General features: G+C 40.2%; 1 protein-coding gene and 1 non-coding gene across 2 annotated transcripts in view; both read left to right on the top strand.

Moving 5' to 3' along the window:
• Nucleotides 1-26,197, top strand: part of GADL1 (GAD like acidic amino acid decarboxylase 1) — a 258,300-nt gene that overhangs the window by 160,448 nt on the left and 71,655 nt on the right. Inside the window, exons 13-14 of the mRNA XM_024743478.1 lie at nt 7,807-8,006; nt 17,578-17,629. Of these exons, the coding sequence (XP_024599246.1) occupies nt 7,807-8,006; nt 17,578-17,629 (252 nt within the window). The remainder of the gene's footprint in view (nt 1-7,806; nt 8,007-17,577; nt 17,630-26,197) is intronic.
• On the top strand, nt 23,942-24,048 carry LOC112398794 (U6 spliceosomal RNA). Its single transcript, XR_003003065.1, has one exon. It is a non-coding gene; the product is annotated as a U6 spliceosomal RNA (small nuclear RNA).

Below are 26,197 nucleotides of genomic sequence, written 5' to 3'. Positions count from 1 at the left end.
GAAGAAGTGCTATGACCTTGAGTGAGAGAATGTCCCGAAGTGCACAGTATGCCGCCAGCCGTGTGCTGGGCACCCTGTGCACGTGCCATTTCTTGTTTCCTTGTTCTCTCCAGATGGAGGGCACATGTGAATGCACAGATTCTTCTGTGTGGACAAAGGTCCATGTGTACAGTGGGAAAATTCTTTGTCGTTTTAGCACATTTCTGTATTTTACGAGTCTTTGGGAAAAGAATGCTTTTGTTCACTACATCCCAGGTTCTATTCAGAGGTTTTTACCAAGTGCTTCCTAGTTCATTTCAAACTATTATTTAAGCCAGTTTTCTGTGGGATTGCCCATGGTTATGGTAATATCAACAATTTCCAACAACCCTTTCATGGGATTTTTACAAAAATCAGGGAACTGTGTTTCAGAAATGGCCCTCCTGGGTAGCATTTCCCTGTGCAAAATCAATCTCTTACCTGTGCTCCAGGACTCAGAGGCCAGACCTCTCAAGGATGCTAAAACTCCCAGAAATGTAGGCCGGCAGCCTTGCTGCTGAAGGTGCCCCTGTGAACAGCATTGCAATAAGCTGGAGACATAGATTGATTTTGTTAAATACTGTGCTCCTGCTGTAGAATCACTCTCATAGCCCCCGTCCAAAGCAGCACACTTGCTCGGTGTCCATTTTGTCCAATTTGAAAGACCCCATTTCCATCTATGTCTGTCCACCTATTTTGGAGAGAGGCAACTAAGCCATCAAGACTGAAGAAATATGTCTTGAGTTAATAAATGTTTCCTTCCAGACATTCACTTAAACATTGTGCCATGAATATCCATCCCTGGGAGGTGGGATGCAACACAATGTCATTATCCTCAAATTACAGATGAATGATGAGTGAGACGATGGGGCAGCATGATGTAGTTGACAGTTCACAGTCAAGACTCAGCGCTCAGAAGAAGCGAGTGACACCTGGACGCTTTTGCTGTGCCTGTGGGACCGGGTGTGCTGAGACCTTGGCAAATATCTGTCCCCTTTCATTCTCCTTCTCGCGTACCTTTTGTGCACAGATGTCACTCCACATTTCATCGTGTTTCCACATCACCTTTTCTGTCGGAATGGACCCCGTGTCCTCCCCCCCTCCCCCTCGTCCCCACCTCCTTCATCCTCCTACCTTCCCTGCTGTCTTGCCTCCCCTTCCTCCTTTTCTCTTCTAATCCCACCATATCGTATTTTTGTAAGCTGCCTTAACTCCCTTTTGCAACAAGAAGGGTGACAATAGATATGTATCAGATAGAATTGTAGAAACTCAGAGATGGGAGTAATGCAAGATCTCAGTTGAGTGAGTGAGATTTACTCGTATCCATGTTGATATGATTAAGCTTCCAAAAACAAGTGAATCTTTGTCTCCCATCACAAACACCCAGCAAATCGAAAAGTGTAATAGATTAAGGTTGTGGGGTTTTTTTTTCACATCACATCCACACCAAATCCTTGGACATATGTTTCATAGCTCGGAGCATTTTCACCCCTGATGAAGACTCCAGCATTATTCATATCGAAGCTGTATGCTCTTTATTTAGTTGCATGGACTAAAGTCATTCTTCACTTGTACTCACACACAAATAAAACTTGGATGATTGGCAGTCACAGCACAAAAAGAAGGCAGATAATCAGCCTGGTTTATATGCTCTGGTGAAAACTCAACACTCGAGAGTTTTCTAGATTCAATGTGAATGTAATGCCAACCAAAACTTCTAGATCAGGATTTTCAACATAAGGTGAAGACCCATCAGAGCAGTGCTTTGCAGTCATGGCTGCACAATGGGGTCACCTGGGAAGCTTTTAAAATAAATAGCATTGCCCTTACTCCACATCAAAGATTATGATTTTTTGATCTGGAGTAAGGACCCTGCACTGCTATTTTTCAAAAAACTCTTCAGATAATTCTAATATTAACTTGGGTTAAGAACCACCATACTAATTGGTCTTGAGTTATATAGTCAACTGTGAGTCACATCAGGGTTTTATTTTCCCTTTTAACGAACAGTGAGAATAAAATGGAATAGAAAATATCAGTATGCATTTCATGTAGAAGTGATGGATACTCTATCAAGAAACTTTTGTTTCAGTTTCATGTATTTTAGAGTGGATGCTGTCACTATTGAAAAATAATTTCTTACTGTGGGCTGTAGTCAGAGACTGAAAAACACTGTTTTAGATCATCTTTAACAGAGAAGGTATGTTGGTAGTTGCCTGGGGAAGATCAGAAAATCTCCATCTGTCCTAAGAGAGAAGCCTGATAGAACTATTTTTAAATGCGTGTAGGGCATGCAGAGGTATTGCCAAGTGTTCTCTGTGCTATCAAATGTTTCTTGCCTATTTATAGAAGCCCTTACACGTTCTTTGAGACACTGAGCCTGACTTTACCCTCTCCTGTAGGTACCATCACTGCTTAAAAGTATTAAGTTGCATTTCTTAAAAATGTCTTTTAGTTCAGCCTCCTCATTTCTGAATCCGCTCATTCTAACCCATAGTTTGGGCGAATTTAAGGAAGATTTACATTTCAGAAGAAAATATGGGAGTGGTGTGGGCTAATGCCTCTAATGCCTCTAAGTTAGTGAAAGATGACCTTCCTTCTTGCTCCTTCTTGCTCTGTACTGTAACTGACTGTGTTTCCGTTCCCATTTCCACATTAAAGTTCTTAAGAATAGTGGCGTTCTCATTTACCACTACAGCCCCAGTGCCTAGCACAGCTTTTGGCATATATTCAGGCTCTCAAAATGTTTCCTCAATAAATAAATAAAGACAACATCAGAAGCTATAATCTTTTCCTCTCACTGCTGTGGCCTCTCCCGTTGCGGAGCACAGGCTCCAGACATGCAGGCTCAGCGGCCATGGCTCACGGGCCCAGCCGCTCCATGGCATGTGGGATCTTCCCGGACCGGGGCATGAACCCGCGTCCCCTGCATCGGCAGGTGGACTCTCAACCACTGCACCACCAGGGAAGCCCTATAATCATTTTTTAAATTCACTTTTGTATTCTAGATTGCAACCAAGCCTTCCTGCTATTCATAGTCTAAATTTAGTTTTGCACATTCGATCAACAAGTGTGAGCCTAGATGTGTTGTACCTCCATGGGGTTATATATCTAAGCTCCTGGCATCATAGTGCTTGTTATAAAAGTCCTCAATACCTAATTTTGGAATGACTTAATTAGTACAAAGATGATTAATATACCCACTTCCTAAGGCATCTAGGCAATTTCTTGCATGTAAATAATGGTGATATGGGACAGATTATGTGAAAAGCCATACGGGAAGAGTTTTTAGGAGATTTTGTTAAGCTGAAAAACATGATTGCGAGAAGTGAGGACTGGGAGTGGTCACTGACTCCTTGGAAAGAGCCTGCAGATCTGGTCTGGCCTGTGGAAATCAAAGATGGCTTAGCTAATTTTGACAATGAAAATACGTAACCTCATAATCCAGGATGTATTTTTGGTGATCAATTAAGTATCACCAGTCACAAGTATTTAGAAAAAATCTCAAAATGCTTTACAGAGAAGATATTACACTAGTAAGACTAGAAGTCGTATTTACAGGAACAAAGTAAGAATCTGAAACAGGGACTTCCCTGGTGGCGCAGTGGTTGAGAGTCTGCCTGCTGATGCAGAGGACATGGGTTCGTGCCCCGGTCCGGGAGGATCCCACGTGCCGCGGAGCGGCTGGGCCCGTGAGCCATGGCCGCTGAGCCTGCGCGTCTGGAGCCTGTGCTCCGCAACGGGAGAGGCCACAACAGTGAGAGGCCCGCGTACCGTCAAAAAAAAAAGAATCTGAAACAGGATGTGGGTTGCTTTGACCTCTGTTGTGGTATGTTCTCTGCTGCCATGTTCAAGAACTCTTCATGAGCGTTTACAGGTCCCTCTCCTCCACAAATATTTAAGCTCCGGTGCAGAGAGAGTAGAATATAATGGATGAAGAGTTCACTCCCTGAATCCTAGCAGCCTCGGTTTGAAACCCAGCTCTGCCACTCAGTAGCTACATGATCTGACGTCATTAACTGAACCTCCCTGGGTTGCAGTTTCCACACATTGTGCAATGGCACTGAAAAATAATAGAACTACCTCGTTGGGTTGTTATGAGATTTATGAATTCATCCACACACAGTGCCTGACACACAGTAAGGACTCCATAAATGTTAGCTCTGGTCATGATTGTTACATGCTTGGTGAAAAGGAGTGTTGTGGCTTCTGCACTCATGTAGTGTGCTTGTCATTTCTCTTTACTGTATAATTCATTCTCCAGTTTTCCTCAGCTTTGCTCTGCAAGGGACCTGACTGCTGGGAACCACATTTCCTGGGCTCCCTTGCCCACTGGCTTCAGAAGAGATTGAGGCTGGGAGCCAGTGGTCTCTCGGCTTGGGTAGCGTCACCAGCCGAGGCTACCTCTTTTACGTTTCTCATCACTCTCTAAACAGAGCCTCCCCCTGGGCTCACAGGTCCTACTGGAAGACACTGTTCCAAGCCTTCCTCCCAGCCTTCTGCTTTAGGAGTGAGGCCAATACAGAAGAAAACAGAACAAGAGGAAAAAGACAGATTGTAGATTTAATCCTGGATCCAACTGGCCTGAAGGTTATATATGACTGGATTGTTAAATATATGCGCCTATAAAAATTCTCCGTTTTGCTTAAGTTACTTTGATTGCATTTCTTTCACTTGTCACTGTGTATCCTAACCCAATGTCTCCTAATTCCTGAGAACTGTTTGAGACGCTATCACAATATGGAGCAATTGGCATTCTCATCGAATACTTGTTTCTAGAATTCGGATAACTAGTATTTACTGTCCTGCTAGGATTAAGAATATAAAGATGAGCAAGATGAACATGGTCCTTCTCTTTGATAGCACAGCAGTGACTAATTAAATGTTTTCAAAAATGTTAACTTTTACCATACTTATTCTAAAATGTTTTCTCTGGAGATCTGAACGTCTTCTCTTAGTTGATGTCTATCTTAAAACTAAAGACAGGCTTCCTTGGTGGCGCAGTGGTTGGGGGTCCGCCTGCCGATGAAGGGGGTGCGGGTTCGTGCCCCGGTCTGCGGGGATCCCGCGTGCCGCGGAGCAGCTGGGCTCGTGAGCCATGGCCGCTGAGCCTGCGCGTCCGGAGCCTGTCCTGCGCGTCCGGAGCCTGTGCTCCGCGGCGGGAGAGGCCACGGCAGTGAGAGGCCCGTGTACTGCAAAAAAACAAAAACAATAAAAAAACTAAAGACAGCTCATCCATTTTAATACAAAGATAGAAACTAAAATGCAAAGCAGGGACTTTGGGAGGAAACTTTTCATTTATTTTGATAAAGTAAATACCGAAATATTTTTAGTTGTTCTTTATGAAACCTTCCCAAGACAGGAGGATTTTTCAGTGCAGCGAGATCAACAGTGTCATGACTACAGGGTAATCACTCATTCAGTGATATGCTTTCTGGGCTCTTTGCTTCTCCATTTGTCTGTGATGATGCCATTTGTCTTCCTCTAATGGATGGGCTTCCTCTCCCTTTCAGTCACTAGCAGAAGGCACTGAAACTTGCCCAAGACATGTCCAAAGGTCATCTGCTTTGGGAATTTTTGAATCTTTCATGGTTGATGAAAGTAAATTTATAATGATGATGCAAGTATAAGTGTGTGGTGTGTGTGTGTGTGTGCGCGCGCGGACGCGCGCGTGTGGTTTGTCCTTAAACTGCAATGGTCTTTTAATGTTATAATATATGGTCAGGCTGTAGTTGCTATGGAAACAGTAACCAAATTTCCTGACCTTTGAGGGTAGGGAGATGCAGTGGTTACAGCTGTGATCAGAGTTGAGAGATTGATGATAGAATTATAGTAAAGATTAAAGAATAAGGGCTTTTTCTACCTTACTGATCAGGTCGGGGCAATCTCCTCTTCCCCTGTGTCTACCAATATTACCCATCAGAGCCAGGCTGAGGGCTTACTAGTATTCCTTTATTAGTTTAAAATCAGTTTACTTTTGGATACTGGATGAGCCAGATTTTGGAGTTCTTGACTATAGTTGGTATATCATTTTTTACATATTATAGAATCATACTTTTTGGTATTGGAGCATATAATACCCAGATTAGTGTCCACTCAAGGCAGTATTGTTATTAAGACAACGAATGTGTGCTTTTGTTTGGAATGTGATACCTTGAGATTTTCTCCTTATTCTTTAAGTACATGATGATCTCTCAAATGAGGCATGTAATACATTCTTTCTTCAGGAGGGATCACTTTCTAGGACTTCCGTGACTCGTGGGGAGTTTCTCCGTAGCTTCCTGTACAACACTGATGGTTCTGCATTGTTAAAAGTTTGGAAGATGCACCAAATGAGAAGTTCTTGTATCTGTGTTTATTTTGTTCATACTAAACGTCAGGGGGATGTGAGAGAAGTACAGAATATGGGGGGTGGTGTCCTCACCCTAACTGCTTAGTGAGGGTCTTTGTGCCCAATGGTGTTAAGTTCTGTGGATGTGGACATGGACAGGAAATGATTCCTGCCCTCAAGAAGCTGCTTGGCCTCACGAGGAGAAAATATGTGGGGCTGCTCACTTAGTAGGGGCAGCACAGGAGCAAAGGCAACAAATGCAGTCAAATGTGAAAAGAAGAAGGTAGTCCAACGTGATGGGCAGATAAAGAAGCTGGAGGGGAAGCAGAACTTGAGATGGGACCCAAAGGAAAGGCAGGCCTAGAGAAAGAGAGGCGACTGTGTTCAGTGGTAGTAAACTTCACAACTTATAAATATGCTGCATTTATTCTTTCAAGTGTGTCAAATACATTAAAACAGAGACAAAGAGAAGCAAATTGTGTGAACAGAGATACAAATGGGGCATGATCTAGTGATTAAGGGGCGTTGAGCAGTTTGGTTATGCTAGGGAAGCAGAAGGTTCTAATGGGTTTTCTCTAGGAGTGAAGATGCTTAGGGGATTGTGGGGCTGTGAAGGATGGGCTAGGATACCTGGGATTTCTTAGATCCCACATGACATTGAAGGAAATAGGGCTTAAACTCTCATAATTTGAGGTCACAGTAAAGACTCTAGAATGGTAATAAACAGGGCAAATTGTCACCCAGGGTAAATCATAGAGAGAAGTAACCAGTCAGTAAATGCAAATTGAATTTGGTTGCAAATAAAACCTGTGTGAGACCAACCCCCCCCTCCACAATTCTATGGAATTGTAGGTGCTGTTTAGTGGTGGTTAAAACGTGTTGACTCTTGTTTGACTCTTCCATAAGCTCTTTCCTCAGGTTTTTTTTTTTAATCTCTGGGTTACTGTCAATTCTGGCCTTTTCAATATGGATATGAATTGAAAAAAGGATTTGGATTTAAAAGCCTAGTTTTTTGCCTATGAAATTGTATAAAGTATGTACAATATGTTGGGTATTTTTTTTCTAACACAGAGCCTTGAGTGAGTTATAGACAATTTTTTTTTCATCTTGAGAAATTGGCCCATCTTGATGTCATATGTTATACAGATGATGATATGATCATTTCAAAGCTTCTTAATACTCATCAATACAACTGTGAAGATGGACTTAGCATTCTCAACTCTGAGGGGTTTTTGGTTTTTTTGAAAACACAACGGGTCATCTGTGTCTCAAAGTTAATACACACCTAATGTTCCTGACGTAGGGCAGTCACAGAGCGAGGCCAAATACTTTGTGCATAAAGTGGTAGAATATTATACAGGTTTTGTTGGTGGGCATGTGTTTTGGAAATCAACTGCATTCTAAAATGGACAGTCTTACAGTTTGTCTTTCTTCCTTTTTTTTTTTTTCCCCGAAAGGACCTTCTTAAGAAATGCTACTCTGCCAAGGCATCTTACCTCTTCCAACAGGATAAATTCTATGATGTCAGCTATGATACGGGAGACAAGTCTATCCAATGTAGCAGAAGACCGGACGCATTCAAGTTCTGGATGACCTGGAAGGCCCTGGGCACATTAGGCCTTGAGGAAAAAGTTAACCGCGCTCTTGCTTTATCTAGGTACTTGCTCTGTGTGTATGTGTGTGTGTCCATGGGTGTCTAATAGAAAGATGTTCTTCCATATATGTATTCCTTCTTTCATCTAATAACCATTTTCTCAGTACCTAGTATGTGTTAGGAATTGCCAACAAAGCAGCTCTACCCTCTGCCCTCCAGTATCCCAACCTAGTGAGAGATACATCCAAGTGACAAAGCAGATAAAATACAGGTGCACCTAGCTTTTGGTAAAGGGAGGTACACGGTGCTCCAGAAGCACTCGGGACGGTTCCCTAGTATGTTCTTGAGGGACGTTGTCAGAGGTTTCCTGGAGGAAGTGGCATTCAACTAAGACCCAATGAAGAAAGGGGAGAAGATTGATTCAGGAGGAGGGAGCACCAGGCCCAAATCTCTGGGTGTGGGGGAGATCCTGGTGACTTCAAGGACCCGAAAAGATGGTCTGTGAGAATGTGGGGCTGGTGGAAAGACATACAGGTAAGGGTGATGTGGAAGCACCGTCATTGCTGCCTTCTTGTAATGTAAGGACAAAGCTTTTGAAACCACTTTCAATGACACTAGGAAAGCTCTTGAGACACAGGTACTGGGTGCTTGCCACCAGAGCAGGACTCTGCTGGTAAGCTTGGACCAGTGTGTGTGGATGGCAGCCCATGGCCAAATGTAGTTTTGAATGTGATTCGTTGGGCCTGAGCTCCATTGGGTTAACCTGGATTGTGTTTTAAAATATCAAACATTTAAACATTCCAAATAATTTTTAATAGTGAGACCGTCAAAAATCTAGATTTGTGGTTTCTCTCAAAAGATCAGAGCGTTCTCAGTCCCACCTGATGACAAGGCACTGAACATGGTGATGCCTGACTCTGGAGACCCACAGTGCCCCCCACGCCCCCTGGTTTTTGTTGAGCCTATTTTACTGTGGCACAGAATGCTAATAGCCGGGACTCAAAAGTTAGCTCCACCGTTTACAAGCTTTGTGACTTGGACAAGTTGCTAAAACTTTCTTTACCTCCATTGCATCCCAGTAAGATGGAAGTAACAACAGCTTCGAACTCAAACAACTGTTAATAGAATTAAATGAATTGATATTTGTAGAACACCCAGGATGGTGCCTGGCATATGCCACATGCTATATGAGTTTTATTAGTTATTATTTTCTTACTTGCTTGGCCACTAGAAGCATCAGAGTTTGTGATCTCTGGTTTGGATAATCTCTCCTTCTTTACTCCCTGTTCATATTTCAATTGCAAAAACCTGCAGTGTCTCCTTAAGAGACTTAAACAATTTCCTCTCTCTATAGGAAAGTGGTATGGGTGCTCTATACGCCTCTCTGTGTGCCAGTGATGCTCTGAGCATCACTGAGGACTGTCTAAAAGCCCATATCTTAAAGCAGCAGTCGTTTATTCTAAGAGGTCTGCAAGTTGGCTGGAGTGGCTTCATCTCATCCTGCGGCAGCTGTGGGGGTAGGAGGAGGGTCTGGGTCTCCTGCCTGCATGTCTTGCATCTTCCTTGGACCAACAGGCCAGCCAGAGCCTGGTTTTGTAATGCTGGTAACAGAAGCCCAAGAAGGCAAGCATACTTTAAGCTCCTGATTGCATCATGTCTATTAGCATTCCAGTGACCAAAGGAGATCAGATGGCCTAACTCAATGTCAGATGGCCAAACTCAATGTCAAGAGGCAGAAAGAACTGCAAGGTTACATGGCGAAGGGCTTAGATATAAGGACAGGGAAAAAGACGGCTTTGGCACTTTCAGAAGACTATTAGAAGTCAGCAATTCTGGTGATTTTGGTTTAAAAAGTAGTTTGAAAAATCTGTAAATACTCTGTCTGTTGGTAAGCAACAGAAACCTTCATTCAAGGCATTATAAACAAAGAAAGGTAATTTATTTGCTCATGTTACTGATAAGCCAGTGTAGTGATGACTATGGAATGGCTTATTCTAGGGGCTTAAACAAGATCACCAGGCCTTAATCTCTGTTCATCAATCAGGTCTGCTCTCCTCCATGTTCAGTTTATTCCTCTGTAGGAAGGTAGCTCCCTGGAGGGTCAGATGTATAGCCTCCCAGGTTCAACTTCAAGGTCAAAAGGAAAGAGTGCTCCTTTCTCAACAATCCCAGGGAGAGTTTTAATTCCTTCTGAATGAGGCAAATGTCCATATCTGAATCAATCACTGTTGCCAGGGAAATGTGCTATTGAGTCACATGCTCTCCCTTGGCACTGGGAAGACTGTCGACTCCTCCTACGTATATAGAATATACTGACACTGGGTGAGGAGTGTACCTCCGTTAGAAGCAGGGATAAAGTGCCTTCATCAGAAGTGGGGAGATAACTACACAGTGGTGAAAACATGAAACTGTCTACCACAAATATCCATAGTTGCCCATTAAACTAAAAGTTCAGGAAGCTCTGTTCCCTTGTTTGTATTTTTCTCATACTATTTAAGCATGCTAGACTCTGCATTATTTTATCAAAGCTGCTAAGTAATTCGATGACAGGTGTCTTGAAACAAGGCTAGATGTAAATATTTGATGATCGTATTTATTACAAAGTTAACATTCATCTCAGGGTGGAATTTAATTTATAGTCTAAGGTTACTTCCTAATTTTGCAGAGAAATATCACAGGAGGATAAATGTAAACATTTCAATTCAGTTCAACAGCACATTGTTTGTAAATGTTTGTCAAGTTGAATTGAATTAACATTTCAGCGAGCATCACTGCAGACTCTGTGCCCTATATTTAAAATAATCCCTTTTCTGTCATGCCATTAGTCATAATGGTTTTCTTGCCTTAACTTTCCACATTCTTGATATCCAACAGTCCATTCCTGGGGTGGGCAAAAGCCATTGTCTTCCCCCATCCCCAGTGACAGGTGCCAAGGAAGAGTCCTTTTAGGCATGTCACTTGGAATGAATGTGAAATTATAAACTTGGAGAATGTTTCTCTGGGATTAAGAATTATTTCACATTAGCAACACAAGTGCTTTATTTTCATGATTTTACGTCTTTTCAAATTGAATGTGGTTCTGCTTTTTAGGAAAGAGGAAACATTTTCTGAATTCTGAGGTCTATTCTATTAGTTGGAGCCTATGTGCAGTTGTGCACTGGTAAACTGTTTCTCAGGAGGGGAAAAAGGCCCCAATTTGTAATGTCTGCCAATTTCCATGGTGTAAATATTCCCACTGTGGAAAATTGCAAGCTACCAACCATAGCGGCTGGTAAATTTCTGATTATTTAACAATTGGCTCTCACTAGCCAGTACAAACTAACTCTATACTACCATTGATTATATGAGCCAGCATAATCGGTTCAAACCACTGGCTGGTGGGAGTTAAAATACCATTTCTCATCAAGCCTACTGACCTGCAGCCACTTGTTTTACAGTTTACCTAATAAAAATGATTCTCATCCACTGTCAAAAGACTATATTTGGCTTAATTTCTAGGTCAGACCAACACTGTTTTGTTTCCAAGAAGTATGATTTTCTCCAGTAGGTAACAACTCTAGCAAAGTAAAGCTGCAGATGACAATTGTGTTACTATTTGTGGTACACATCTGTCAGCAGCAGCCTAAGGGAGATAAGATGCCCATTCCCACAGGCCCTACCTAGGTCAGGTCTCTTAAACACAGAGAAGGCTGTGCAAATCTTTTCTCCTGCCATATTGCAGTAAGGATTGCAGTGATTCCATAGAAACAACATTTCCATGTTCCTGAATCTAAATGGAACTTAGTTTTAAAATTTGTATATTGACCTTAAGATTTAATGACCAGATTTTGATGGACCAATGGGCAGCCATCACCCTGATCAGATGTTCCCTCTTCCCTTGGGAAAGCAAGAGCAGACCTTTTCAAGAGGACAATGATTCCTATTTTATGAGTTGTCAGAAATCCAGCAAGAAGGAACTAATTAGTTCCTAGAAGATCTCTGAGGCTTTCCCTAATTTCCATTTGACCCTTGTCATTCCAATGGATGAGATAACCTTTCTCTCAAGAAATATTAATGACAAAAAACTTGCTTTCTCCTTTGGTTGTTGGAAAACCAGTGACATTGGGAACCTAAAGCAGCATGTGATTATTAAGCATAATTGAAACCCAGAAGGCTGAGGTTTATTAAAACCACCATTTCGGGCACAAGGTGATTGTGATCTCTGATATCTAGTTAGAAGAGTTGAAAATGTGTTACAGTACCCAGGGCTACTGGTTGCTGAGGGCACCTTGTAGGCCTTTGTTACAACACTCAAGTTAAATGGATATTCACTAAGTGGTAATTTTTAAAGCAAATCTAGAAGAGTCATGTGCATAAGTCTTTTCAAGAACAACAAACAGGTCAGGAACTCCCATTCTGCTATGTTGCTAGGTCTCCAGTGTATCATTTATCTATTCGTCTGACACACAATCTCTTTAATCTCTGAGATGGAATTCATTTCACTGACTTGCATGAACACTGAGGGATTTATTGGTACCAGTATGGAAAAGGTAAGCAGTAACACAAGGCAATTTTGTGCTAGTGTATTTCTCTAGGTGAGGAGAGGGAGAGAGTCTAGAAGACTATAGAAGGGCCAACGTTTTCATTTTATTCTTTATATTTGTAATTTTAAAAACATCACAATGCTGTAAAATGTAGCATGTAGGTGTCTGTGATGAATCACACATGCCATGCAATATGTTCTCATATATGCAGAGCATACAGAAAGCATATGGAAAAAAAATCCCAGGAGTTCTGGGAGGTTCCATTGCATCAGAAGAAATTTCAAATGAGATGAGACTGGGAGAGGCACTTGGTCCAGAGCGCTCCAGGGAGACTCCAAGTGGCTGGTGAATTGAGAAAGGGACTGGAAAGGCTATTTCTGGAAAGGAATGTATGTCCTGCAAAAGGGCAAGTGAAATGCAGAACTGTTAAATGGACTCATGGAACTAAGGAGGGAAATGTTTCAGAGCAAGATTTCATTAATGTACATTTCAAAACTAAGCCAGGATCTTAATAAAATGAGTTTTTTACCCAGTAGGATTGGTGAAAACTTACTAATACGTATTTTTTTTCTCTCTTCTCTCTTTTTGCTAAGCTTAGTGGGAAGGACTGTGAATTTTATGACACTATTGTTGCTTTTTGAACCCATTTACCTGGATGCCTTTTGGTAGAAGTGTTTTATGGTTCCTGAGTTTTATCCAAAAACTCAATGTATATCTTTTTTTTTCTGGCTTGTATCAGATAAGAATAGAGTTGTTTTTTTTTTTAATGTATTTTATCTTTAGGCTGTTTCCATATACTGAAAAGTTGCGAGGAATAAATCATCCTATGAATGTAGGCAGAAGTGACTTAAACCTTATTTGGATCCCCTCCCCCAAAACTCATTTCATTTAAGCATTTGTTTAATTTAATTAATTTATTTTTATGTTTGGCTGTGTTGGGTCTTAGTTGCAGCGTGCGGGATCTTTGTTGTGGCGCATGGGCTTCTCTCTAGTTGTGGCACGGGCTCAGAAATTGCAGCGTGCAGGCTTAGTTGCCCTGCGGCATGTGGGATCTTAGTTCCCCGACCAGGGATTGAACCTGAGTCCCCTGCATTGGAAGGCAGATTCTTAACCACTGGACCACCAGGGAAGTCCCTAAGCATTTATTTAAGAAGAGGGTAGGTACCCTATAGAAGAGGCACTTTATGCTAGCATTTCTGAACCTACGCTCCATGGGATAATAGAATTCCAGAAGATCTTAATAGATGTTCTTCCAAAAAATGTTTCCATGGTCAAATATGTTTTGACAATGCTAACCAATACATTGGTCCTCTCTTGGAGATTCAAAGTGTTCATTAGCACATTAAAGGCTCTGAGGGGCTTGTAATATAGGAACATTTTAAACTTTAGCCAGTAGGCAGACACTGTTGACTGTTCATCCAAAAACCAGTCTTCCTTTTTCCTTGCCAACAGAACCTCAATTTTATATAGATAGCAACATTCCAGCTGGGAACATTGACCTAAGCGTATCCCCTTTGCCAGTCATTAGCTTAGGGATGGATATATGACTTAGGTTCAGTCAATAAGATACAGGAAGAATTCTATGAAGGCTTCTGAGGAAAATATTCTTACCTAAATAGAAATTAAGAGAAAATGCATTTTGCTCCAGCCTCCTCTCTTTCTTCCTGGGACACTGTCACATATGGATGTGATGTGTGGAGCTGTGGCTGCCATCTTGTGAACACAAGTGAATTCACTAACACTCTGAACATGGCAGGCTGAAATAATAGAAAATGCCTGTTTCTTGGTGACATTACTGAACTTTCCAACCAGCTCAATAAATGTTCTCATGAATTCAGCCAAGTACACTTCTAATTTTAAGCAAAAGCAATCTAATGGATATGCCTAGCATTGCTCAAATTTATTTGAATGGAACACTTTCATGTGGGAAACCTATTAACATGGTATACCAAGGAACATAGTTTGGGAACTCTGGTGTAAACCTTTTATTATTGTTATAATTCTTTATCCAAATCACCTCCACCCTCAGTTCAGTTGGAGTGTTTGTTACACTGGGCTTTACAGGTTCTGAGAGTGACTGCACGGGGGCATTGATCCACGTGGTTTGCAAAAGGCAGAGTTTTAACTGAAATGATTCAGCTCTGCCTTAGGATGCCTTTCTCCCAGGAGCAATGTCGTTGCGGAGCACAGGCTCCGGATGCGTAGGCTCAGCGGCCACGGCTCACGGGTCCAGCCGTCCCGCGGCATGTGGGATCTTCCCGGACCGGGGCAGGAACCCGTGTCCCCTGCATCAGCAGACGGACTCTCAACCACTGCGCCACCAGGGAGGCCCTTGACAGATATTTTAAACTGAGACTATGGGCAGTGTGTCGAAGTTTCATCTTAACAGTCTTATATGTTGGGGAAGGATTTTACAAATCTAGTTCCACATCTCCATTACGTGCATGAGGAAACTGAGGAGGGCTCAGGGAGTCTGAGGAGTTTGCCTAGAATCACAAAGTTGATCAACTGCACAACTAGAATCTTCTAGAGTCGTTGCCTGGATTTCATAACCTGGGGGTATCCAGGATTAGTGCAGGCCCCCTCAGAATGGAATCATGGCACTGAGTTAGCAGATTGTCATTATATTTGTGCCTGAAAAGGTAAGAAAAAATAGGGTTCATGAAGCTTTCCTTGTATAGATAAAGATTGTATATGTCTATTTATTTTGTTTTGTGATTTGTATTTTTTTCTTTTATTAATTTCCTTTTCAAAAATTATGAGTCACCACACCTATGAAGCTTTGCAGAGATATAAAAAGAGAGTAAACAGTCTCTACCTCCCCACTGCATCCTGTTTCTTGCTTCCTCAGGTAGACATCAAGGATGTCTTTAGGATGTGGTCTTCCATACTTCATTCCATGATCATATATACATGTGGAGAGGGATCACTTATGCTTTTTCTTTTTTTTACATTTTCTTAAAAAGCAGAATCATATTATCTACGTTTCTCAGTCCCTTGCTTTCATCTCTTACTAATACATCATGAGCATCCCTGTGGTTTAATTGAAGTAGATATAATCCATCCTCTTTAATAGCTGCATCATAGTACATGTGTTGCTATAATACATTTTATTTTACCCTTTGCCAATTTCTGGATATTAATCTTGTTTCTAATTATTCCGTATGGAATGCACACACATACACATGCACATGTAGATTTAGATGCAGCAACATTTGTGTATGCATCTCTCTCTCTCTCTCTCTCTCTCTCTCTCTCTCTCTATCTATCTCTATCTCTCTCTCTATCTCTCTATCTATCTGTCTTAGTGTTGATGAGGTTTTCCTGGTAGACCAGCATCTCATAAGTGGTTTGCTGGATCAGAAGCTACGAGTATTATTAATTTTGAAAGGTTTATAGCAGCTTTCTATCACATTCACTAGCACTGGACGTTGTCCCTCTTTAAATTTGTTTCCAGTGTCCTGTGGGCAACAGGTTTAGTATTGTTGTTTTGATTTGCACTTCTTTGAATACCAGTGATCTTGAGCATCTTTTCTAATGTTTATTGACCATTGGAATTGCTTTTATCGAAAGTTAGGCAGTGTGCTAACGGTGTAAAAACTTTACAGCTACATGACATCTCCTGAAAAAACGTTCAGGGAAAGGAGTATGTAGAAAAAACATCAAATACTTTGTGAATCTGTGTGTGTGTGTGTGTGCGCGCGTGTGTGCACACACACACGTGTGTGGTGTCACAACATTATTGCTCAAAATAAAAGATTCATATTATCCAGTTAATACCGATAGGATTTTTAAAGATATTTTATAATTTAAAGATGATATAATCTGTATGCTAAGCACCAATACTTAACCTTATGCAAAAAGCTAAAAAAATTGTTTGGGAAAAAAGAACTTCATCCCATTAACTGGTGTATTTCATATCCACATTCTAGAATATCCTTTAGTAAATAAACATAGTAATAATAATCCCCCATTTCCACAGTTTATATTCTATACAATTTTTTACATATGATTTTATTTAATTTTTTTACAACGTCCTTTTGAGATTGGAAAATCAGAATGTGTTATTCCAGTTTTACAGGTAAGGGAATTGAGGTCCAAAGTGGAGCATTTCTTTGTTGTCCTTAAGTATTAATTGAATATATGTAATTTATTTACACAATCAATTCAGTATGATGGTACCATAATTCCATATGACCGGACAAGATTTTCAAAGCCAGTGCTTGCTTGCTTGCCTGCTTTCTTCCTTCCTTCCTTTCTTTTTGGCTATAACATATAAAATTACGAAATACCCTGGAAAGTACATTTTTGTCAGCACCTCCGATCATTTCCTTACATTTGACACCCTAGTTTGAAATACTGGGTCAAGTGTTATGAACTTTTCAAAGCTCATGAACAAATCACTAGTTTTCAAGGCCAATTGTTCAGAAGGTTTATCTTTTTATTTAGACAATAACCAAGCCCAGTGGGGCAGAGTCAGTGTTCATTTACTCTACATTCTCAATGTCATTTTAGTCTTTTCTCCATCACATTCCATATCTCATGTAGCTGTGCCCTTTGCTTATGGCACGATAAGTCTTTTTTCCCTGACATTCAAGATAACTTCATAGACATTCTATCAATGGCTACAACCCACTTACTTTTAGCATGATACCAGTGATCAGTCTTTCCTCCCTCTGGCCTGGCCTTGGGAAGGATGGTGTTGCACTTCCTTGATCTTAAAAGAACACACAAGCAAGACTAAACACCAAAAACTTTTACCACCAAGCCAGCTAGATAATTTAAGTACCTATGCTAAATTCCCATCTAGAATATGAATGAGATATATATCCAATCTGCTTTGTGTGGCTTTCACACTTGGGTTGAAGTCTGATGCTAACATGTAAGATAGACATCATCTCATCAAAGAGATGTACCTTTTTACTCAGGCCCCAGTGGATTGCAGTAGGCTCAGGTGTATCCGTCTAAATACAGACCTGTGCCTGTACATGTACCCTTACTTATTTCTAAGCCTTGTCTCTGCATCAGAAATTATAGTTTTATTGTATGTCAGCCATGTTCATGGATTTTTTAGATTGAAGATTATAAATATTATTGTGACTTTTTTTTAGGTACCTAGTAGAAGAAATCAAGAAAAGAGAAGGATTCAAATTACTGATGGAAGTAAGTGATTACAGAATTGTGCTTGTGATTTTGTCAGTCAACAGTGATGAAGGTGGTAATTTTCTAATCTATTACATTTCATTGGTTTTTGTGTTGCAGACTTAGAAACAAGCCATTAGCTTAATTCATAGAGTCCATTATGTTAATTTACTCTATTAGTGAGTATTTTTCCTTTGTTGGATTCAGAGAACACACTTGCCTTTAAGTATTGAAAATTACAGTGCTCAATAATAATTACCAAGGATAATACTGAATAAATTATGACCTGTATCTTGATATATAAATTGCATAATGCTTGTACTGCAAATATTCAACTGTGCTATAGTGGTGCTTCTGTGAAAAATCAATTAAGTGAATGTACAATAATGCATATCGTTCTCTCTTTTTATAAAATAATGAGAGCATATTAGCTTTGGAGCAATGGGAAAATAAGGCATTTTGTTGTTGGATTGTTCGCTATATATAAGAAATATGGTGGTTACAAAGATAGAGGTTATTGGGGGGTTTTTCTAAAATATATGGTTAGAAAATATGAAGAATATTATTTAATTCTGATTTTTAAGAAATACAGCGTGTGAGGTTTGCTTAGCTCTTCTTATAGCATATACTTTATAGCAATTTTTAACATAATAAAAATCACTTAGAGACTGCAGCCTAGGAGTGTATCCTGTATATAAGCAATCTGGCTAGTTTTTGGTATTCATTTATTTGACAAGATTTACTGAGCAACTGCTACGTGCTGGAGATATAAGACAGGGAAGTTCCCAACTCTCATGGTGCTTACATTTGAAAGGAAAGTGACAGGCAATAAACAAGCAAATTATTACATGGGAAACATCAAGTTGGGGGAAGTCTTAAGAAAACAATAGAACAGATTCATGAAAGATAATAAGTAATTACAAATAACTCATTAGACAGTTCCAGATATGGGAAGTACTATAATGGAAATAAATAGGGTAAAATGCTGAAATGGGGGGTGTGGATGGTGGTGGCCTTTTTGGTTGGGATGCAGGTAGGGCCCTCTGGGGTTGCCTCTGCGCTGAGACCTGCTGAATGATGGTAAGAAGCGTGCCACACAGATGCTTGAGGGAAAGGCATTCTAGATAGAATCAACAAACAACTGCCAAGGCTTGAAGCTGAAAAGAGTTCCGTGTGCGGGTTTCCCTGGTGACACAGTGGTAGAGAGTCCACCTGCCGATGCAGGGGACACGGATTCATGCCCCGGTCCCGGAAGATCCCACATGCCGCGGAGTGGCTGGGCCCGTGAGCCATGGCCGTTGAGCCTGTACGTCCAGAGCCTGTGCTCTGCGACGGGAGAGGCCACAACAGTGAGAGGAAGAGTTTTGTGTGTTTGAGGAGCCAAAAGAAGGTGCATTAAGCAAGGAGGAGAGATAGTCGGTGATAGTGTGGAGAGGTTGGCAGAGACCAGATCTGCTGGAGCCAGGCGGGTCATGGTAAAGACCTTTGCCTTTTATTCCAAGTGTAATCTTTGGAGAAGTTTTCAGCAGGGAGGAGTCTGACTTCCATTTTGAAAGATGGTGCTGGATATCATGAGAAGAGAGGGAGGGGGTGGTGGTGAGGGGAAGACAAGAAAAAAATAAGCGAGAGAAGGTGGAGACTGTTGCAGTAACTTGGGTGAGATGTGATGGTGGTCCTCAGATGACTTCGGGAAACACTGCTCCGGAGACTCCTGGCCGTGGATTCTCCCACTGTCTGCAAAGGGGGCATCTGATCAGAAGGTTCTAAGAATCCAGACTCTCTGAAAACTACGGATATAAAGGAACTTGCAAAAAGAGCAGAAGAGTCCATATTTAAATGACTTTCTGGTAACACCACTAAAAAGCAAGAAGACCAGTTTAGAATGTGGAACATTCCACAGTACAACTGACCTGGTTTCTTCAACAGGTCAGTGGCATGAGGAAAAATAAAGGAGAGTGTGATGATGATCACTTCCGGGGTCAAAGAAAGCTAAGAGGCAGAACAGCCAAAGGCAACATATGCACCTGTTGGAACCCTAGTTTGAGGGAGCCAATTGTAAAAAGTTAATTTTGAAACAGTTGGGGAATTTCTAATATGAACTGGTAGGAGTTATCACTGATTTTGTTAGACATGACAATGGCATTATAACTACAGAAGAAAATGTCTGTATTTTCTAGAGATGCACACTTACCATGTAAGGATGAAACAAGAGCTATCTGACTGGATTGAATTTGAGTTTGAATCACCTTTTTTATTTTCTTGAGGTTGAATTACCTCTTTATTTTCTCAAGTTTGAATTGCCTTTTTTATTTCTCTAGCTGTGGGAGGTATAGGTCTTAAGAAAAGAGCTGTACACCTCAGAACTGCACAGTCTTTTGATAGAGCTGAGAGAAAAAGTGACGAGAAAAATGAACTGATTTAAAAGTTATTTATACCTTCCTAAAGGCTTAAAAATTGAGGGAGGAACCTCTTGCCATCATCTTTAGGGAAATGCAAACATTCACATCCTTGTAATGAAAGTTAAGGTGGATTTTAAGTATTAGGCAGCCTTCTGCCCTGGATATTTTATCTGTGGGAGCCAGATGGCCCCAAAGCAGGGAAGGTGGCTCCTTCAATGGTCCTCCAGAATTCCTACTTATAAGGGATTTTGTATGTGATCTGCATTTGCCTCTTTTCTCTATATCCATTTAGAGAAATAAAGTAAATTTAGACCTTGAATTTCACATATAAGTGTCAAATCGATTAGCCTCTTTTTGTTAACAAACGCCTTCCTTGCACTGATTAAATATAACCCTAATGCATACTTAAGAGAAGAGATACACAGGTTTGATGAGAGCCCAGGTCTGTAAAACTGCAAGGTTTTCAATTTAGGAAAAAACAAAGTCTATAATGATATATACGTATATTTCACTGTGAAGCAGATGGCAGTGAGAGTGTCAAGTGGAACATTACAAACAGTAAATGAACACAACCACACAGAGTATCTAGTATTTGAATATCTTTCCCTGAAAAGAACAAAAGTAATGCATATCTTCTTGAAGATGATTGAAACTTATCATTTCAAAGGAATTCTGCATTATTCATAGGCCCCTGAAAATCCTATCTTTATTTTTCCATGTTGGATCTAAGATCTAATATGTTTTCTTAGCAGTATATACTATCATTCACATGTTTATTTTGATCTCTTGGGAGAGTCCTAATTATTCAACTTTTTGTTTTTCTCTTCCTGAGTTCTGCCTTAGAAAGAGTTATGTAGGTTTCATAGACTTTCTGAGTTACAAAGGATCTTCAAGGACATCTAGTCAACTTCCTGCTCAGTGCAGGAAACCTCTCTTGATAGTTCTTGTAACAGGAAGTCAACTTCTGCCAGAACACTTCCTGTGTAAGAGAATTCACAGTTTATTCCTCTTCCAGGGAGCTCTAAATATTCATATTCTAATACTTACTGAATCCTACTATTAGGATTTGATATGTATCAAGCATATTGCAACTTACAGTTTTTTAAATATAGTTTTTATATAGTTTTATTAGATCATAACAACCTTCTATTTGCTAAATTCAGTGCACATCCTTTAATTTTCTTCTTGGACTTCTGCAGCATTTTGCACCATTATCCACTTCTTTCCTGTCTTGGTTCCTTTAACTTTCTTTCCCAGTTTTTCTCCTTTCCATGTGACTTTCTCTTCTAAGTCTCTGTGTGAAGGTCTCTTCATCTGGGGACTGCTTAAATGCTCTCCATTCTTTTGTCTTGGCCCTTTCCTGTGTCTATTTCCCTGAAATGTTTTATCCATGTATAGAACTTTGTCATCAATAGTCTCAATAATGTCTCCATCCCTGACTTGTCTCCTCAGCTTCAGTCCTTTGTATATAGGTATGTCCTGGAATTTTCCAGACTCCCACAGTCACCTCAAATTCATCATTTCTAAAGCTGAAGTGTAGCCATTTTCTTTACCAAAATTTTGATAAGTTCATTTTCCAGATGAATTTTTGGAACTCTTTTCCATTAGAACTATGATCCATCTTCTTCTTTTTCATTAGAACTATGATTTATCTAAACCAAAGTCTCGATGTTGTCTTCACCTATTTCCCTTCTCTACTCCTAAAGCCACCACCTTAGTTCAGGCTCCCCTTACCACTCAGGTTGGTGCTGTCTCCCAACTCATCTGCTGCTTCCAGTCTTAGACCCCTTTATCCCAACTCCACACTGCAGCCACCCTGTGGGCTTTCTAATAAAATGAAATCTGTCCCCTAGACTGAAACTCTCCAGTTGCCTCTGGAATCAAGCCCAGACTCCCCAGCATGGCCAGTGAGGAAGCTCTTTGTGAAAGGATGCCCATCTCTGTTTCCAGCATAACCCCTCTTCAGCACACCCTGCCATCTAGTCATTCCAAGTACTTGCCATCACCCTGAATACACCAGCTTCTACCTGTGTACTATTCGCTTTGCCAGGAATATTTTTTGGATTATGAGAAATTTCTTCTTTTAAAATACCCATACCATTGCAGCTTGATTGCCTGTACCTAGCTTTATTACTGTTCTCTGAGCTCCTGGAGATAAGCATAAAATGTAAGTCATGTTTCTCATCCCAATGCCTGGTCCAATATCTAGAACATATAAAAATTTTGAGCTATATTCTTTGTTTAAACCATATGAAATTGAACATTTCAGTTGCCCTTATTTGGACATGCTATAACTTTTTTATGTTCCCCTTCTAATATGTAGGCAGAAATTAACACAGTGATGTGTCTCACCCAGTGAAGATTTTCAAGTGGGACTGTTTATCCACTTGAAAAGCACATCTTTCTACCAATATAGTTCCAAATAATAGTCACTACACTAGTAGAGTGCCTTCTGTGTGCCAGATGTGGTGGTAAATGTTGGAAATAATCTCTTTACTCATCAAACCAACTCTGTGAGGTAGACAATATAATCTCCATTTTATAGATTAGGAAACTGAAGCTTAGAGAGTTTGACACTTGTCCAAGCAAAGACCTGGGAAGTTGGGATTCAAACTGCATCCATGTGACTCCAAAACCCAGGCTTTTTGTGCTACTAAGTGCTGCCTTTGGAATTTTTCAGTAGTCTAATCAGTTACTTAAAACTTGTGAGCTTGGAGTCAGGTAAAATCCATCATGACCCCCTTCTCCATTCTATATTTGCATGATTGATCATTTCAGTCTATGTGCTAGAGGCTACATTTATACTTATTAAAAAGCATACTGCTAGTTTTTACTATTATTAATCATCATCATCGTTGTGATCTAATGATATTTCAGCAATAGAGATGAATTTCTTTTGACAAGGCTCAGTTTTAGAGAATACAAGCTACTGGATCTTGGTGACCACTGACTTTTCTTCCCCCAAGGGTCTCATATTATTTGCTCAATAATCCTTGCTGGAATTGACATCAAAGCACTGGCTTTATTTCTTGGAATATATCTCCTTTCTTTCTCTTTGAAAATCAGGATAGAATGAACCCATCTTTTCTTTGGTGACATTTCTCTACTTCTCCATGAATTTTTAAAGATGATGACAATGCTTTTACTGCTACAGGTTTTTTGTACCCTTCTCTATCATCCGTCTGGTCTAGACACTTGGATTCCCTTTTATGCCTTCTCAATGTTGTGGTGTTAGACAATATGGACTAAATGTGGTCCTAAGACGCCCAAGAGGTCAGACTTTTATATATGTAGGGAATTAAGTGGCATGTGAATGGTTCTACTCTGAAAATACACTTTACTGCTTTGAAGCTACTTGAAGAAAGTCTATATAAAATAAAAGCTACAGAGGCAAAGAGACAGGAAAACTCAAATATGTTCCTAGTGGATATTCAAGGGATGTTTTTTCCAAGTTTTAATAATTTGGGGAATGCCTATAGTAAAGGTATTCCACCAAATGGAGCATCAAATTTCCTCCAATGAAATGAAATGTCAAAAAGGCTTCACCAGTTTTCAAATATCATAGCACTGGAGCCACACCATTCTAAAAGAGACTGGGCAAAGATATCACAGATTTGTCACTTCCAAAATATGTACCAAAAAAAAAAAATATGTATATATATATATATGTGTATATATATATATACACATATATATATATATATAAACCGAAACTTATTCAAGGAAGAAAATATAAAAGGTGGTTCAAAAGGACTAGGTCCTAACATAATATATAGAGCAGATCTGGTAGCAGATAGAAACTATTACAAAATGATTCATAATGTTGCCATGCAAATGAAAAAGAATGGCTTATTTAATGATGTATTAGGGTCCAATAAAAAGACAAAAGCTGCACAGTAATCTGAAGTGGGAAAGTGCAATGTAAAGAATTATCGTGCTTGCTTTAGCAGCACATATATTAAAATTAGAACAATACAGAAAAGATTAGGGTGGTCCCTGTGCAAGGATGACATGCAGATCTGTGAAGAGTTCCATATTTTAAAAAAAGAATTATTAACAGTTGATTGGAGTCATGGGAGATTGCCTCGCAAGAGACCCTAAAAAATACAGAAATAGCAGATACTGTAAAGAACAGACATCACTCCTAGAACGGAGATGGAGCACTGAGCAAGAGGCCACCCCCACCCAGGGCTGAGATCCAGACTAGGTTGGAGAGGGTGCAGTGTGGCTCCCAAGATGACAGGGAAGTCCCCCAAGGTGTCACACAGGTGGGGTCTCTAGGAGTCCACCTCCTGGAGTGCTGGAGGACACTGATATCAGGGCACTGCCATATTTTAGAACTCACTCAAGCCATCCAAGGCAAGGTGCATCGCTGGCAGCCCTCCCTATGAAGTCCCCGGAGGAGAGTGTGCAAGAAAAACCATTTATGGTCATCCTCCTGTGACCAGGCTGCTGTGAAGCCGCCACAGGGCATGGTGCTGGGAGAAGCTGTCAGGGGCCACTTGCTGCTGGTCACCAAAACTGCTGAAAAGAGCCCCTCCTACTGCAGGAGCCCCATGAGATGAGTGCACGTGACCAGGAGACACCTCTTCCTTCTCCGTGTCCCTCCAGCACCCTCTGGTGATAAAGTCTCCGATTGGACCAGATGGCAAGGAGAAATATTTATAGAGTCCACTTCCATTATTGGAGAACATAAAGAACAGGTGGATTCAGAGCTGAGAGGCAATAAATTGATAACTGACATAAATGGCACCTGGAAAAAAATCTTGGTTGATATAAAGACGGAAATTCCTAGAATCTAGTGACAGATAATAACTGTTTTTTTCTACTTTCTAATCAACCATAGTGACTTTATTTATTCACAGAAAGATTTATTCACATTAGATGATTAAACAATTTGAAGGCCAGGACATTCTATTCTAGAGAAACCAAATTAATCATAAATTAGAAAACCAAGTATAAATTGTGTAGATCTGTAAAGACTATTGTAGTTTCATGATAAATGTTTATGTAATTGACTTGAATTACAAAGTACCTTATTTGTTTTTTTATTTTTTTAATCATTTGTTTATTTTTCCCATGTTCAATGTTAGTTATCTATCTTATACACATCAGTGTATACATGTCAATCCCAATCTCCCAATTCATCACACCACCACCACCACACCCCACCTTCCCCCCCTTGGTGTCCATACGTTTGTTCTCTACATCTGTGTCTCTATTTCTGCCTTGCCACCCAGTTCATCTGTACCATTTTTCTAGGTTCCACATATATGTGTTAATATACGATATTTGTTTTTCTCTTTCTGACTTACTTCACTCTGTATAACAGTCTCTAGGTCCATCCATGTCTCTACAAATGACCCAGTTTCGTTCCTCTTTATGGCTGAATAATATTCCATTGTATATTTGTACCACGTCTTCTTTATCCATTCGTCTGTCAATGGGCATTTAGGTTGCTTCCATGACCTGGCTATTGTAAATAGTGTTGCAGTGAACATTGGGGTGCATGTGTCTTTTTGAATTATGGTTTTCTCAGGGTATTTGCCCAGTAGTGGGATTGCTGGGTCATATGGTAGTTCTATTTTTAGTTTCTTAAGGAACCTCCATAATGTTCTCCATAGTGGCTGTATCAATTTACATTCCCACCAACAGTGCAGGAGGATTCCCTTTTCTCCATACCCTCTCTAGTATTTGTTGTTTGTAGATTTTCTGATGATGCTATTCTAACCAGTGTGAGGTGATACCTCATTGTAGTTTTGATTTACATTATCTAATAATTAGTGATGTTGAGCAGCTTTTCATTTGCCTCTTGGCCATCTGTATATCTCTTTGGAGAAATGTCTATTTAGGTCTTCTGCCCATTTTTTGACTGGGTTGTTTGTTTTTTTAATATTGAGCTGCTTGAGCTGTTTATATATTTTGGAGATTAATCCTTTATCTGTTGATTCATTTGCAAATATTTTCTCCCATTCTGAAGGTTGCCTTTTCGTTTTGTTTCTAGTTTCTGTTGCTGTGCAAAAGCTTTTAAGTTTCCTTAGGTCCCAATTGGTTATTTTTGTTTTTATTTCCATTGCTCTAGGAGGTGGGTCAAAAAAGATCTTGCTGTGATTTATGTCAAAGAGTATTCTTCCTATGTTTTCCTCTGAGAGTTTTATAGCTTCTGGCCTTACATTTAGGTCTTTAATCC

The sequence above is a fragment of the Neophocaena asiaeorientalis genome, unplaced genomic scaffold (assembly GCF_003031525.2).
Source record: "Neophocaena asiaeorientalis asiaeorientalis breed wild unplaced genomic scaffold, Neophocaena_asiaeorientalis_V1.1 scaffold332, whole genome shotgun sequence".
Taxonomy (NCBI): domain Eukaryota; kingdom Metazoa; phylum Chordata; class Mammalia; order Artiodactyla; family Phocoenidae; genus Neophocaena; species Neophocaena asiaeorientalis.
The sequence above is the reverse complement of the archived record's forward strand: the minus strand, read 5'-3'. Positions and strand labels throughout refer to the sequence as shown.